The sequence below is a fragment of the Phodopus roborovskii genome, unplaced genomic scaffold (genome assembly GCF_943737965.1).
Source record: "Phodopus roborovskii unplaced genomic scaffold, PHOROB, whole genome shotgun sequence".
Classification (NCBI taxonomy): Eukaryota; Metazoa; Chordata; class Mammalia; order Rodentia; family Cricetidae; genus Phodopus; species Phodopus roborovskii.
Genome location: NW_026125538.1, coordinates 1,119,919 through 1,136,280, shown reverse-complemented (window position 1 = coordinate 1,136,280; position 16,362 = coordinate 1,119,919). Strand labels below are relative to the sequence as shown.

Below are 16,362 nucleotides of genomic sequence, written 5' to 3'. Positions count from 1 at the left end.
ACCAATCTAACAGTGAGTTTAATGTTAATTGCATACAGTGTAGAAGATTTATAGCTCATAAGAATAGAAAAGTGTCGGAGGTTATTTGTAGTAAATGAACTTTCTTTTCATTGCAAGAAAACTCTTAGGGCAGCGAAACTGGAGCCTCCTTACACTGCCATCTTGTGGTCAATAGAAGCTCCAAATGCTTTTTCTATGTCTGGGGGAAGATGGTTTTCTTACAGAGTTAAATTCAATCAGTATTGGCTCAAGTGAAATTAAAATACAGTTTGAAAACTATTTTGGGTTGCTTTTTTATTTACTTGAACCTTATGGACTGGCTTTCCATATTTTCCTTTCAAAGACTGATTAGACTTACTGTGATTTTTATCTAAACTAGAAAGTACTTGTTTTAATTATGTGAACACATGAGTGTGCTGCTAGAAGAGTGTTGGACTCACTGGAGCTGGAGTCCAGACTGCTGTGAGCTGCCTGGTGTGAGCACTGGGAGCAGAACTCAGGTCTTTGGGAAGGGCTCCTAACTTAAGTCTCTAGCCCAATCTTAACTTAGGCTTGTTTGGTACCCCCGCTCCCCAACACACACACCGAGAAGGTTTTTTGTAGCATTGGAGCCTGTCCCAACATTCTGTAGACCAAGCTGGCCTTGAACTCACAGATTCACCTGTCTGATCCCACCTGAATTCTCCAAGTGCTGGCATTAAAGTTGTTTATTACCGCCCTGCTCTCATCTTAATTCTCTGAGTTTGTGTAGCGATCCTCTCTCAATTTGATATTGACTTAGGATTTTGTTTACAAATTTATATTTTGTAGGGCCTTTGCAGCTCGAGCTGACTGATCTTCAACTTGGTGTGTGGCCAAACGTTTGGTTTAAATATTCCATCTACTTTCTTTGTGTGTACCAGCACAGCTGGCCTTATGTTGTATTGAATAGTGAAGCATGTTGGTATGGTTTATGCTAAGTGTAATGATAACTTTTGTGTATTTATTTTCCAGAGATGATGCTACGATGTTCTGATATTTCAATTTGGGTTCCTAGGTTAAAGCTGGATTTACTTGATAACAGGTAAATATTATAAATACCTTTACCAGGAAAGGTAAGGGATGCAGTGTTATTAGAGGCTTGATTAGTCGAAAGGCCTTTGAGGGCTTCCTGGCTTCAGAACAGCATCAGTTTGCCATGATGAAGTACATGTCAAGTCCGTGTTTCAGCTGATCACACTGATTATACACATGTGCTGAGCAGACTAAAGTTAGGGCAACCATTCAAACATTTACTTGGCCTTAGCCCTTTCCTCTTAGGGAATTCATAAAATTAAAGGATTTGATAGTATCAGCATTCTGTGTTTTGATCTTTAATAATGTGATTTAAATCTAGTTGATCCTTACTAACTTAAATGCTATAGAAAAAAGTACTGTTGGCTGGTATACTCCTGTTAGCTAATGAGTTAAAAGTTTTATATTCCATGTATATTGGTATTTTGCTTTCCTGTACACCTGTGTACCAAGTATATGCAGTGCCCATAGAGGCCAGAAAAGGACATTGAACCCTCAATAAATGGAGTTAACAGGGGTGTGAGCCACCATGTGGGTGCTGGGAATTGAACTTGTGCTCTTTGGAAGAGTTGTCAGTGTTCTTCCAGATGCTCCATTTCTCTAGTCTCCCTGTCCCCACTTTTAATATGTATTAAGATTGACAGATTTAAAGTCATCACTTTTTAGTCTTTCTTTGTGATTACTTGCAGTTTTATGCATTTATATTTATTAAATGTGTTTGCACAACAAACAGGTCATGGGCATTATTTGTTGACACTTTTATATACATGTTTGCATGAGGAATTTAGGAGTACACACAACTATGAGCAATTACCCCCTCCTTTTATTTTTCTCCCAGAAACTAAGGATGGAATTTAAGAAGTACAAAAACGAAGTGTTCAGGAGAGAACACCAGATTGCTACCAAACCACATTTCTGGTCTGGGCTTTCATGCTGTAAATCATGGCTGTACAATAAATGATAAATGTCTGCATTCTTTGGTAAGGTTTGAGGCTGAGATTTTGACATAAAATCTAAATACTGTTTTGTAATTTGATCAGTGCTTGAATTTTAGTTTTTTAAATAGTAGGCTTCTAGTTGGACTGGGTTTAAAGTTCTATCACTTAACAAGTTATATAACTTTGGTAAGCTTCCTCATCTTAGATGAATGAGAATAACAGTATGAGACAAGTGGTTATTAGCTGTAAAGGATAACTAAGCTCTAATCCACAGACAGGCACAATAACAAGGAGGGCTCAATGGGGACATTTGAATCTCCCTGGGAAAAGGAAATAGAGATTTTTGTAAGTGGATTGGGGTTGAGTTGGGATGGAAACATGGGAGATCAGGTGGGGATGGCTGAGGTGTGCTGGGGTAAAGGTGACACAGATTGTAGGAGTGGCCAAGTAATGTAATGCCTAATAATCTGCTATACTTATATTGGTGCCTAGATCAATTATCATCAGAGAGGCTTCCTCCAGCAACTGATGGAAATAGATGCCAAGACCCACTGAGTTTGGGGAATCCTGCTAAAGAAAGGAAGGAAGGATTGCAGGAGCCAGAGCAGTCAAGGACATCACAAGAAAATCCACAAAACTGATAACCTGGCTCACAGGAGCTCACAGAGTCTGAACCAATAACCTGGGAGTCTGAGTGGGACCAACCTAGGCCCTCTACACATGGGACGGTTGTGGTGTGGGAGCAGGGGATGTCTCTGATTCTTTTGTATTCCTTATACTGGGTTGCCTTGCTCAGCCATAATACAAGAGGAGGTGCATAGTTTTAGTGCACTTGATATGCCATGTTTGATATCAATCAACAAGAGGCCTGTGCTTTTCCTGAACAGAAATTGAGGAGGGAGATGGGTGAGTGGGGCAAATGGGCAAAACACCCAAACACATAAATTCTGTATCTGCTTGATGGCTTACTCATTGCCACTACCATTGGCTCAATTTAGTTCTAAAATGAGGCAAGTATTCAGTGAGTATATAATTGAATGTTTTCTTAGTGGATTAATCTTTGGTACTAACTTGCCAGTCATCATTTTATAAGACCGTTTAAGTCAATGGTCTTTTCTGTTCCGTATGCCCGATCCTAGTATTTACAGTGCCTTATTGTCTAATGCTTCATAATGTAGTTGCAGGTAAATTTTGCTCCTCACAGAGAACCTATGTAGTCCATCACACTGCTTGCCTTTTCAGGGTTCCATGAGCATAGACAGCCTATCCCCTAGTGCTTTCTGAACTTTGCAAAGACAATTATAAATCAGAAGGTGGAGACTGGGGTGAAGAGTTTAAAACCAGGGCCGCAGCTATAGAGAACTTTTTATTGTAATATCATTCCACAGGACTGTAGTGATTGATCCTGTGAGTTACTGAAACACTCATGTTTTAAATGGTTTGTTGTTTTCCCAAGTAATAAATTTGTTTAAATTTATGTTTAGTGTTTTCACTTGAATGTAGGTCTATCATTTACATTCCTGTTGGAGGTCAGAAGAGGGGGGTGGGCATCAGTCCATAGAACTAAACTGGAGTTAACAGGCAGTTGTGAGCTGCCATGTCTGTACTGGGAATCAAACCCAGCTCCTACAACCTTCTCTCTCCAATCTTTCCCTCTCCTTCCTTTTTCATTTCAAAGACATGGTTTCTCTGTCTCACTCTGTATATCAGGCTGGCCTGCAACTTAGACCTACCTACCTCTGCCCCCCAAATGCTGGGACTAAAGGGATGTGATGACACCACCCTCCCAATTAATAAATACATGTCAAAGCAAATACATGAAAGCTGACTCAGTATAATGTCGCATAACTTGGAATCAGATGAACAAGAACACAAAGCAAACTGTACATATTGCTGTCTAGCAGCAAGTTCTCATTTTATGTCAAGGGGGAGCATATAGTTTGGGAATTTTATGTTAACACCGCTCCTGGATATAGGAGTTTTTGGCATGTTTAGTCAAGGACACACACAGAGGCTTAGTTTAGATCAATAGAGTTAAATTATTAAAGCCTAGAACCAATGACTGTTAGAGTAAATGAGTTGGTATGCTTTAGTATATGCCTATTGGAGGAATAAAGACAACATGTATTACTTGGATATATCTCTAAGAAGAAAGGTTTTACAAGAGTACGGTAAGAGTAAGTTCACAGTATTGTCAAAATCTGAGCGTTTTTACCCTCTGACATTTAAGTGAAACTGTACTTTGTAATTTATGTTCAGGACAGTTAAAACCAGATACAAAAGGTTCAGTTTAACATATGGTAGGTAATATATGATTTACCTATGACCCTCATTTTCAAACATGGGTCATTATGGTCATTGAGTGACTGGGTCCTGTGCCAGAACTAGAAATGCCAGCTATATCTTTCGCCTGCTGTAGTTTGAGGGTATCTAAATCCTCATCTTTTATTTCGTCCTAAACTTAGTATTTACTTGCCCTTACATCTCCATTTTCCCCCTGACTAATTTGTACCAGTAGGATTAAGTTGCTAGGGGAAAAACAAATGTTAAAGCTATTTCATTAATTGAAGGGATAAGGTTTAATGGCTGTAGCTTAGTTGTTTGCCTAATATGAATGAAAACCAGGTTCTATATCTCCAGCATACATCCCCCTGATCCCAGCATTTAGTAAAAGTTCAGAAGTTCAAGGTCATCCTTTGCTACACAGCTCAAGGCCACTGTAGGAAATATGAAGCCTGTCTCAAAAACAAAAGAAAGATTGAATATTGGTAAAGTCCATTGGTTGGTGTCTATTGTGCGGATATAATTAGTTCACAACAGGGTCATCTCTTCTGAGCAGGTAGCTACAAGAGAGTGGCATTAAGGTTTCATCCTAACTACCTTTCTGTCGAGCGCTATCGCCTTGCCTGCAAGAACGACGCTCAACAACAGGATTCTTCTGCAGCTATGTTTATTTCGCGGCTCATTACAGCAAGTTGAGGGAAGACCCCGAGGAGGAAAAAGGGCTCTGCTTATATATGCTCAGAGGAGTCGTGTCCGTTACTGACAGGTGCAGCCCACAACGCTCGTAACCGTCACCCCATGACGTGGATCGCGCATCCGCGCTTTGCTGGCTTATGGACAGGAAACCGGCGCCATCTTTGGGAATGGCACCCGTGGCTCTCTACACCTTTCCTTTTTTTTTTTTTTTTTAAACTTCAAGACAGGGTTTCTCTGTGTAGCTTTAGAGTCTGTTCTGGAACTCAAGCTGTAGTTCAGGCTGACCTCGAACTCACAGAGATCTGCCTGCCTCTGCCTCCTGAGTGATGGGACCTTCTAGCTCTCTCCCAGGCTTAGTTTTAATTTTCGCTGGAAATAAAAGCACTGACAGGCAGAAAAACCACAGTTGCTATATACAGGTAACCTCAGAACGGCAAAGTGATAGCAGTATTTGGGAGCTGGAGAGCTGGCTCACCAGTTAAGAGTGCAGGCTGCTGCTTTTCCAGAGGTCCTGAGTTCAATTCTCAGCACCACTTGGTGGGTCACAACTAGTTTCATGGGATTCTATGCCCTTTTCTGGTGTGCAGACAACATCCATATTCATAAATTACACAAATCTTAAACAGACAAAATAATCCACTTAACTACTTGAATACTACCATCAAAGATACCTCAGTTACGACTCCCGGGGCTGGAGGGATGCCTCAGCAATAGTTGCTGAGCTTGAGGACATGGATTTTGTGAGCACAGACAAGGCAACTGTCTGTAACTCCAGCTCCAGGACATCCAACACACTCTTCTGACTACAAGGATGTATGTGGCACACAGGCACATATATATATGAACTTGAAAAAGGGTCTCACTATGTGGTCTTGGCTGGCCTAGAACTCAATGCATTTCCACGCCTGGCTAAAGACAAAATGTCACAAAAAACTATGAAACTTGATCCTGTCGCTTCTTCTTTTTTGGTTCTTGTTTTTTTTGTTTTTTGTGGGTTTCTCGCCCAATAGTGGTCTATTGTGGCTGGCCTCGAGCTCAGAGATCCGCCTGCTTCTACCTTCGGCATGCTGGGATTAAAGGTTTGCACCAACACCGCCCGGCCTATTGCTTTCTTTTAAGCACCTTGCGAATATTTGTAATACAGACTCAAAGTAGTTATTTTGCTAACCCCGTGGAAGCGGGAGGCTAAACATCCAGCTGATTACCTCAGCAACCAACAACACCGGTGCTACCCAGCAGCCCGCCTCGTGCTACCCAGCAGGCCCTGCGGTCTCCACGCATGCGCTCTGCCGGCGCGGCCACGCCACGCGAATCCTGCGTGCCCCGCTTGGTGGAAAGGCCGGCACCTTTAGCTTTCCTTGTTGCAGGTATTTTGTCTGTCATTTTCGCTGTGAAAATTAAGTGAGAACTGTGTGGGTCTTGTTCTGAAAAACTTGGCTGTCACCTTGAATGACTTTCCGCCTGCCTTGTGGCGATGTGGAGTTGGCTGCTCCTTCACGGTCCTGCTGTCCAGCTAGGACGGGGCGCATTACTCTGCGGGGAGGTAAAGTAAAATTGGCCTCTGGCTGTCAGGTGAATTGTGCCTGCAAACTCAAAGGACGGCTGTGTAATTGTTGGTTTGAAGACCGTCTCGTTGTAGCCCATAGTAGCCTCAGAGTCACCGAGTGCAAGGAGGACTGATGTAGCGACCATCTCTCAGGTGGTAGGGCGTACAGGTGTGACACGTGAGATGAAGGTGTCCGTGTATCCATTGGCCCCTGTTACTAGAGTAACATTATAGGTTTTTTCTTGTGTTTTTTTGAGATAGGGTTGCTGGCCTCGAACTCACAGAGATCCACCTACCTCTGCCTCCCAAGGGCTGGGATCAAAGGCGTGTGCCACCACTGCCTGGCTCACCCTCCCTCCCTCCCTCCCTTCCTTCCTTTAAATCTATATTTTCATTTATTTTACATACCAACCAGTTTCCCCCTCTCTTCCCTTTCCCTCTAGCTCCCCCCCTCACCCAACTCTTCCTTTGATCCGAAAGGGTAAGGCTCCCTATGGGCATCAACAAAGCCTGGTGTATCAAGTAGGGTAGGACCAAGCTCCTTCTCCAGCATCAAGGCTGGGTGAGGCATCCCAGCATGGGGAATTTGTTTTGTTTTTTTTGAGGCAGGATTATGTTGTGTAGCCCAGGCTGGCCTCAAACAAGGAATGATCTACCTCAGCCTCTTCCTGAGTGCTGGGATTACAAGTGTGACCCATCACACAGCTAAGGAAACATTTTTTTTTTTTTTTTATTTTACATATCGATCCCAGTTCCCTCTCCCTCCCTCTCTCCATCTCTCCCTCCATCCCCCCTCCCACTCCACAGGGAGGGTGATGCCTTCCAGGAGAGATCAACAAAATCTGTCAAGTCATTTGGAGTAGGGACTAGGCCCTCCCTCTAGGTTAAGGGAGTATCACTCCATGGGGAATGTGCTCCCAAAGAAGGAAATATTTTTAAGTTGTATGTTGAATGTATTCACTTTCCTTTGGTGTATAATTGATACACCACTATTATTCAATAGATGACTGATAATGCTATTGCTTTCTATAGTGGCCACTACTTAAAATTAACTTAGTCTAGAGAGTTAGTTGTAAAAGTGTTAAACTATGCCCATATTAGTAGATGTGTTATTTAACTGATAATAAAACTTAAACATCTCAGCACTCAGGAGGCAGAGGCAGGTGGAGTTCAAGGCCAGCCTGATCTACAGAGCAAGTTTTAGGACAAGCTCCAAAGCAATATAGAGTAACTCTATCTCAAAAAACCAACCAACCAAACAAAACAAAAACAAAAACCAAATAAGCACTTTAATGTAGATTTTCAGGCTTCATCATAGATGAATTAGCATAGTTAATAATTCATGTCTAATTTTATCAAGCAGTTAGTCTTTTAAAATCAAGGCAGTTCAGTTAAGGAATATGAGAAATCAAGATGTATAAAAACCCTGAGTTTCACTTAAAATTTGTACTACAGTTATGTGCAGCCTCATCACATTTGCCATGTATGATATATACTAGCCCAGACTGTCCTGGAACTCACTAGATAGATCAGGCTGACCTTGAACTTACAACGATCTGCCTGCTTCTGCCTCTCTGATTCTGTATTAAGGTTTTCACCACCACCACTATGTGTGGCCTTAATAGACTGCTTTTCGTTTTGGTGTTGGAAAACAGACAGACTTAATTTTTATTTCCTTGTGATGTATTCTTGACATTGGTAAGAGTTGGGAGTACTTGTGTGTATAACTTAATTTACAACTTTTGTATAATGAAAGACCACAGTATTGAGGCTGAAATCAATATAATTTTAATAAATACAAAAATATCCTTTTGTCAAAATAAAAATATGTTATGAGTAAGGTTTTCCCCTGCCAGACTGGACCCACTTCTGCACCAGCCCAAAATAACACACAGAAACACTATATTAGATATAATTTTGTTGGCCAGTTACTAGTTTCTTATTGGCTAGCTCTGTCTTAAATATTAACCTATTTCTATTAATCTACTTCCACATGGTCTTATCTTACCGGAGAGAGGGGCTGGCATTCTCCCCATCCTTCATCTTGGATCTCCTCCCTACTACTCCTCTTTCCTCCTAGTCTCCTAGCCCCGCCTATCTTGCTTTCTAATTGGCCAACAGTGCTTTATTCATTAACCAATAAGAAAAACATATTTACAGAATGACATCTCCCATCAAAAATACATTTAAAAAATTCCACATTGATTATAATTTGGCTTACTTATCTTTTCGTTTATTCCCTGTTAGGTTTCTTCTGGAGACTACCATCATGTCTTTGTATGAAGACATGTTGCTTTGCAATTATCGAAAGTGTCGCCTCAAGCTCTCTGGCTATGCTTGGGTTACTGCCTGCTCTCACATTTTCTGTGATCAGCACGGTAGTGGTGAGTTCAGTCGTTCACCAGCTATCTGCCCTGCCTGCAACAGCACCCTTTCTGGAAAGCTAGATATTGTCCGTACAGAACTCAGTCCATCAGAGGAATATAAAGCTATGGTATTGGCGGGGCTCCGGCCAGAGGTTGTATTGGACATCAGCTCTCGGGCATTGGCCTTCTGGACATACCAGGTTAGTGCTTAGGGGCTGGGGAGATGTCCCAGTAGGCAAAGTGCTTGTGTAAGGGTGAAGGCCTGAGGTCAGCACCCGTAGGAGAGCTGGGCTCTCATGTGAGAGGAAGACAACCCAAATACACTTGCACAGATGTATAATCTGGGGCCTATGTGGGACCTTTTTATGTCTTGGTATAGGGTGCTGCTGAACCCAAGGCCTTGTGCTTTACTATTGTGTCAAATCCCCAACTTTATGAAGGATTTCCTTCAAAAGTCTCTTCACTGTTATATTTCTTATGAATATATGACTGTACTGAAAAAACATTCTTGAAATAGTCTCCCCTAATTTTTATTACAAGTATTTATCATGTGATAAGTATTTATTTTGGTTTTATATTTTGTGGGTAAACTGTCTGTACTTTTGTTTTGTTTATACTGTGTGGCAATTACCTAAACATTTGTTCATGAACCCTAGCTCAAGAATTTTTTTTTGTATTCCTAACATTGAAACTTAGGGTCTTTCATGTGTTAGCTAAGCACTTCTTTAGCTCTGACCATATTTTTGTAGGAATCTGCCAAACTGTTTTCCAAAGTGACTGTATTACTTTGTGTTTCTGCCAAAAATTACAGATTGCAATTTTGGCCGTTTTAAATGAGATAGAGTGGAATCTAAATTTTCCTGAGGCATAACAGAACCTATGCTCATGTTTTACCCACTTTTACATTTAGTTATTGTGTGAGCATGCTCTCAACCCACAGGTCAGATAATAACTTGTGGGAATTGGGTCTCTCCATCATGTGCAATCTTGGGGTTGAACTGAGGCTATTGTTATTTGTTTTTGGGACAGGGTCTCATGTAATCCTAACTGGTCTAGAATTATCTATGTAGGCTAGGCTAGTTTCAAGCACACAGAACCTGCCTTCTGAGTGTTGGGTTAAAGACATAACGCCACCATGCCCTGACTTTGCCCATTTTTAAACTGGTTTTGTTATTGCTGTGTAAACTTTCTTATTTTGGATAGCAGCCCTTTTGGATCTTTTTCAAGTATGTTCTCCCAGTTTTATTTGCCTTTTTCTTTCAACAGTTCCTTTCACAAAGTAGAGATTTTATTTTATTAACATCGGTGCCTTTTTGATGTGGGGCTGGGAAAACAGCTCACTGGCTAAGAGCACTTGTGGCTTTTGAGGAGAACTAGGTTTGATTTCTGCCACACACATGGTGGCTCACAGCTGCCTCACAGCCATGTGTAACTCTAGTTTCAGGGGATCTGAAGTCAGGCAACATAAAAATAATGTAAATGTTGTTGCCAACTTCAGTTCCTAGATTTCCTTTGTGTTATCTATAACCTATGAGTTGATTTGCAGTTTGTATTCAGGTCTGATCCATTTGAGTTAATCCTATGGGGCTTCAGTATTTTGCAGTTTTTTTCCCATTTTAGGTTTTTCCATCATAACTGCTTTTTTCAGTCAGCAAGAAATGGCATCCATCTCCAAGGGAGATAGACTTTGTAGTCTTCTGCACCAGACAAATGACATCTGCTTTGTTTGCTATGTTCTAGGATAGGTTCTGCCCAACACACAAGTAAATTCTAGGAAGCAAGGATATTGGGGGGGGTGGTCTTATTTTTCTAACTTTGGATCATTTGGAAAATTGGACTTCTTATATGTGCATGTGTCAAGTAAACATTTATTAAAAAAAACCAAGAATTTATTGGTGTCACTTATGGCAGAAAAAAGTTCCTACACCATATGTGCATGACCCAATTGTTAAACAGAACATTTCCAAGGTGAACATACACCCTGACCCAGCTTTCCCCCAACTTTTAAAATAGCCAATTCCTCCTTTCCCCGCCCCCAAGACATGAGAGCAACTGCTATTGAAAAGCAATAAACAGCCACTTGGGCACTTGGGCTGTTGCATTTTCAACTCCACTCTGAGGAGAAGACTCCAATTACATTCGAGGCTTAAGTAAACACATATTTAGTTTTTTCTTGGTTTTGAATTTACCATAGCTGTGGTGGCTTACCTTGAGTGCCCAATCCTCCTGCCCACATTCCCTATGTCTGTGACTATTACATGCATAAACCTTCACACACAACTTTCATTATATTTCTTAAAAACTTTCAGGATATATATTACTTGCAGATAAGGCATACTTGTTTGGTGATAACGGTTCTCTGAGCATCCCATTTTCTGTAATCACCACATCATGTGTTGTGATTATGGTTTTTTTGTTGGTTTGTTTTTAGGTTTTTTTTTTTTTTTTTTTTTTTTTTTTGAGACTTTGTCTGTGTACTCTATCTAGCCTTACTGCCTGGAACTCACTCTGTAGACCAGGCTGGCCTTGAACTCACAGAGATCGCCTGCTTCTGCCTCCCGAGTGCTGGGATTAAAGATATACACCACCACTGCCTGGCATGATTATGTTTTAACCCTGGCTTAAATATTGTGACAACGAGATCTCTGTATAAGTGTCCTTTCCAGTTGAGCATGGGTGAGCTTTTACAGTCTGTAACACTGTGCTGCTTCTTGTTTGTTTGGACAGGTACACCAGGAACGTCTCTATCAAGAATATAATTTCAGCAAGGCCAAGAGCCATCTGAAACAGATGGAAAAGATATACACACAGCAAATACAGAGCAAGGATGTGGAACTAACCTCCATGAAAGGAGAGGTCATCTCTATGAAGAAAGTTCTAGAAGAATATAAGAAAAAGTTTAGTGATATCTCTGAAAAACTTATGGAGCGCAATCGCCAGTATCAAAAGCTCCAAGGCCTTTATGATAGTCTTAGGCTACGAAATATCACTATTGCTAGCCAAGAAGGTTCCCTGGAACAAACTACCATCACACAGTCTGGTGTCTTTGGCTTTCCGTTAGGTAAGGAATCTTATACCCAATGCCTCATTTTTAAATTACGATTTTTTTCACACTGTGCTGCATAGTTCTACACACTCAGAAGGCTCCAAGAATGACAAGCCATGGTAAACTGTGAGTTCCTTATCTTATTCTGTACACTGTTTCTCTCGGTCTCTCTCGGTTGTATTTGCATATGTTTATTCTTTTTTTTTTTTTTTTTTTTTTTTGAGACAGACTGTCCTCAAACTCACAGATCTACCTGCCTCTGGAATTTCCATGGTGTGACACCTTGCCTGGTTTAAATTATTTTAAATTTGAGTAGACTTGATCTTGTCAAAACAGATGTTCAAGTTGTACTCTGCTAGCTATTTAGTAGTAGTAATTAATATGAGCTATACTTTTTTCACTAGTGAGTGTTAAGCACTGCTGTTTCATGTTTTCATGTGATTTACATTGCATAATCCATCCTTAACCAGGCTCTCCTGCATTTGCCAACAAGGCCATGTTTTAGTTTCTTTCACATGCCAAGATGTATTTTTATTTCATTATATTTATTTACTTGTTTTGTGTGTGTGTGTGTGTGTGTGTGTGTGTGTGTGTGTGTGTGTGTGTGTGTATCTGTTGGGGCATTATAAATGTGCCACAATACACATGGATAGGTCAGAGGACAACTCAGATTAATATCCTTGCACGATGTAGGACCTGGGGATTGACAGGGTAGGTAGCAAGCATACTTACTCACTGAGCCACCTTGCTGGCCCAGATTGCACAGTTTTGTTTTTTCCCCTTTGATCATTAAATTGTTTATTCAGTCATCACATAATTACCAAATATATTTTATATGCCTGGCTCTTGGGCATGGTTCTAAGTAGTGAGGATGTAATTATTGTCCAAGTAGGTAATTCAAAATCCTAGGCCGACTCGGAATCATTTTGATAGATGGGTGACTCATTCCTAGTTCTTCCCTTGATGACACCAGTACAACAGAAACCAGTAGGTTCCCCCCCCCCCAGTATTAATATTAGTTGTAAAAATAGGCACACAAACATTGAAGTCTCTTGTGGTAGACTTTTCCAAGTACTCAAAAATTGGCATTTATTATAGGCTAAGGAGAAAGGTCCAGTGAGAGAAAGTGGTTTTCTAGAATGGGAATGAGGTGATACGAACACACAAACAAAATGTTACATAGCTGGGTCTAGTGGTGCAAGCCTTTAGTCCAGCCCATGAGAGGCAGAGGCAAATGGAACTCTGAGTTCTAGGACAGCCAAAGCTACATAGTGACACCCTGTCTGGAAAAGAGATAAATAAATAAGGAAGGTTCCTGCCTGGCATGGTGGTGTGTGCCTTTAATCCAGTACTCAGGAGGCTGAGACAGGTGGATTGCTGTGAGTCTGAGACCAATTAGTCTACAAACTAGTTTTAGTACTGGAGTGAGATCAGTCTAAAAAATGAAGTTTTCTGCTTGCTTCATATTTATAAATGACAATTTAGTGTAGCAAGTCTTTCTCTGTACCACCAGTTCTCAAATAATGACATGGATACTTATTATTAATTATGAAAACTTGGCCAGAGCCGGACGTTGGTAGCACACGCCTTTAATTCCAGCACTCTGGAGGCAGAGGCAGGTGGGTCTCTGTGAGTTCCAGTCCAGCCTAGTCTACAGAGGTAGTGCCAGGACGGGCTCCAAAGCAATGCAGAGAAACCCTGTCTCAAAAAACCAAACCAAACCAAACCAAAACAAAACTTGGCCAGTACCTTAGACTTGTCCCACTAGCTCTTATAACTTAAATTAACCCAGTTATATTAATCTATGTTTTGCCTCATGGGTTTTTACCTCTCTTCCATCTTGTGCTTCCTGTTTCTTCTGGTGTCTCCTTTGTGCCTAGATTCATCTCCTCATTTCTCTCTGCCTGCAAATCCTTCCCAATCACTTCCTGCCTAGCTTTTGGCCATTCAGCTTTTTATTAAGTCAATCAGAAGGCGCCTTGGCAAAGACACTTCTTCAAGTCTGCAAAAAGATTATTCCACAATAATTTAGCCATTCCAAATGGCTGTTGTACATATTTTTCTTGTTCTTGAACTTGTTTTTACTCTTTATGTACATTTTAAAAAAGATTTCCTTTTTTATGTGTATGTGTTGCTTGTGTGTATGTTATGTATGTGTACCACTTGTGTAGTGGAGGCCATAAGAAGGCGTTGGATCCCACAGGACTGGATGGTTGTGACCCATGAAGTGAATGCTGGAAACCGAACCCTGGTCTGCTACAAGAACAGCAACTGCTCTTAACTACTGAGTTTCTTTAGCTTTTGACCTCTGTTGTTTCTAGGCAGATGCACTCAGCTTTTTCCTCTTGAATGAAGTCTATTTAAAGCCAAGGAAGGGTCTGGTAGAAATAGATATTTATTCAATTTGTTTGATTTTTCACAGAAGGCATAGTATGTTCTGAGGTAGGGGAGGAGTTGAGTGACATAGTCTTTGGTCTTGGATTAGGTCTGTATCTTATCATAGGAGATGAACTTAAGTTAATTATTCACCTCATAGTTGGATTTTGTTAAAATATTTATTCAGTGGCTATTAACTTGTTCCTAAAGGTCTATTAGGAGATATTCTTACATTCTTCCCTGATTTTCTCCCCCAGGGAACAGCTCAAAGTTTCCTTTGGACCATACACCGGTTGGTAGTCGAGGAGGTGGAGATGAAGATGTTCAGTTCAGACCATTTTTTGTGGATTCCCCCACAGCACCTGAACCCGTTAACAACTTCTTTAGTTTTGCTTCTCAAAGCCATGAAGCAGAGCAGCAAGTCTGCAGCAGGGCCTTTAAAGCAAAAAGAGTTTAGCTCGTTTCACATTTCTAGCCTGTCTCTGTTTTTGTACAGTTTTACCCCAGATGAAATAATTGGCATTCCTGAGTTCTCTTCACATTTTCACCTTAGAAGAAGCTGGCTTGCAGTAGGGTGTGTGGCTTCCTGTTTGGTTTCTCCAGTTTTTGCTTAGGGTATAGGCATTTGGTGAGTTTCAATCTCTACATTCATCACTACTCACACAGTCACAACATTGTTGCATAATCCCTGTTTCAGGCCAAGCTGTGTTTATACTTCTGTAAGCACCAGTGTATATTTACATGGTGCTTTCAAATATACTAAGTGTGTGCATTGATTTTCTCTTCTTGCCAGTATATTTATGTAAAAATTATGGTTTTGGAAAGTGGTGGCCAAAAATGATGGTGGCTTGGTATCTGCATGTATTGTACACAGTCATGTATTTTTATTTGTATTAGCTTGTTTTGGAGCTGTGTTTGTACAAGTGAATGAAAGTGCAATTTGATATATGTGTTCAGTTTCTATTTACAAAGAATTTACATCGATAAAAGTTATTTGCTGATTTAATTGGTATTTGTTTTAAAATAAAACTTCTTCTTTACCTTTTTAACAATTGCTGATATGTTCATTTTGTAATTCATTTCTTTTTTGTGAGATTTAATTTTATTTTTAATTATGTGTGTCTCTGGTTGGGCATGTGCACAAGAATTCAAAGACTTGGGTCTTTGCTGTTCTAATCACCTAATTTTAAATGCTGAGCAAAGATCATCTTTGTTGAATTGCACAGCTAATGTGGTAATAAAAAGCAATGAGGAGTGGGCTGTGGTGTTGCATACCTTTAATCCCAGCACTTAGGAGGCAGAGATGGGGATCTTTGAGTTCTAAGTCAGCCTGGTCTATAAAGCAAGTTATGGGACAGCCAGGAATACATACAGAACTGCTTCCTTGAAAGCACAAAAACAAAAAGGAGTCAGGAGCTTTTGTCTTAATTTTTTATGTGAATCTGCTAAGAAAGAAAATTGTTTTTCTTGCCCTCCTAAGAAGTGAAGTCAGCTGAGCTTGAAGCTACACTGGAAGTCCAAAGTATATTAAGATCGTTACAGTGTTTTCTTAGCTCAGTTAATTCTGAACAGGTTGAACATAAAGTGTAAGTAGAGTGGCTCTAAAAGCATGCTGTGAACTTGATTACACATTGGGTGAAAGTTTGATTTGGGAAGGCGAACTAAAACAGCATTTCTCTGAATCCATTCCCATGCCAGTGCTACTGACCTTACTTAAGAGCTATAGTAATTAACTTAATTTAAAACAATTTTCCTGGGATGAATTATAGAATTATCCTAAATGCCAAATCAGATTACTGTTGAGGTAATAGGAGTCACGTTGAAGTTGCATAAAGAATTTTCATGTTTAGTCACCATAGAAAGAGTAAATACTATTGCTTTACACAACTGAGTTTACTGCCTTTGGTTCTTTTTAAACAGTTTCATGGTAGCTTCCACCTCCCAAATGCTGAGATTGCAGGCTTCATTAAAAGTATAGCTAGTGAAATACATTTTTCCTATGAGGTTGTTAATTTTGTTGGAAAAGGGTATGAGGAAATAGGTATGTTGAGCAGATTG

The 16,362-nt window shown here is 40.4% G+C and overlaps 1 protein-coding gene and 1 non-coding gene across 2 annotated transcripts; both read left to right on the top strand.

Annotated features, from left to right (window-relative positions):
- The first annotated feature begins 1,169 nt into the window (after positions 1-1,169).
- LOC127216271 (small nucleolar RNA SNORD126) lies at positions 1,170-1,246 on the top strand. The gene has a single exon (XR_007834010.1). It is a non-coding gene; the product is annotated as a small nucleolar RNA SNORD126 (small nucleolar RNA).
- Positions 1,247-8,767: 7,521 nt separating this feature from the next.
- Positions 8,768-14,772, top strand: Ccnb1ip1 (cyclin B1 interacting protein 1). Its single transcript, XM_051176867.1, has 3 exons — positions 8,768-9,082; positions 11,610-11,943; positions 14,562-14,772. Exons 1-3 carry the CDS (start codon positions 8,786-8,788, stop codon positions 14,759-14,761), a joined length of 831 nt encoding a protein of 276 aa, XP_051032824.1. The 5' UTR covers positions 8,768-8,785; the 3' UTR covers positions 14,762-14,772.
- Positions 14,773-16,362: the final 1,590 nt, after the last annotated feature.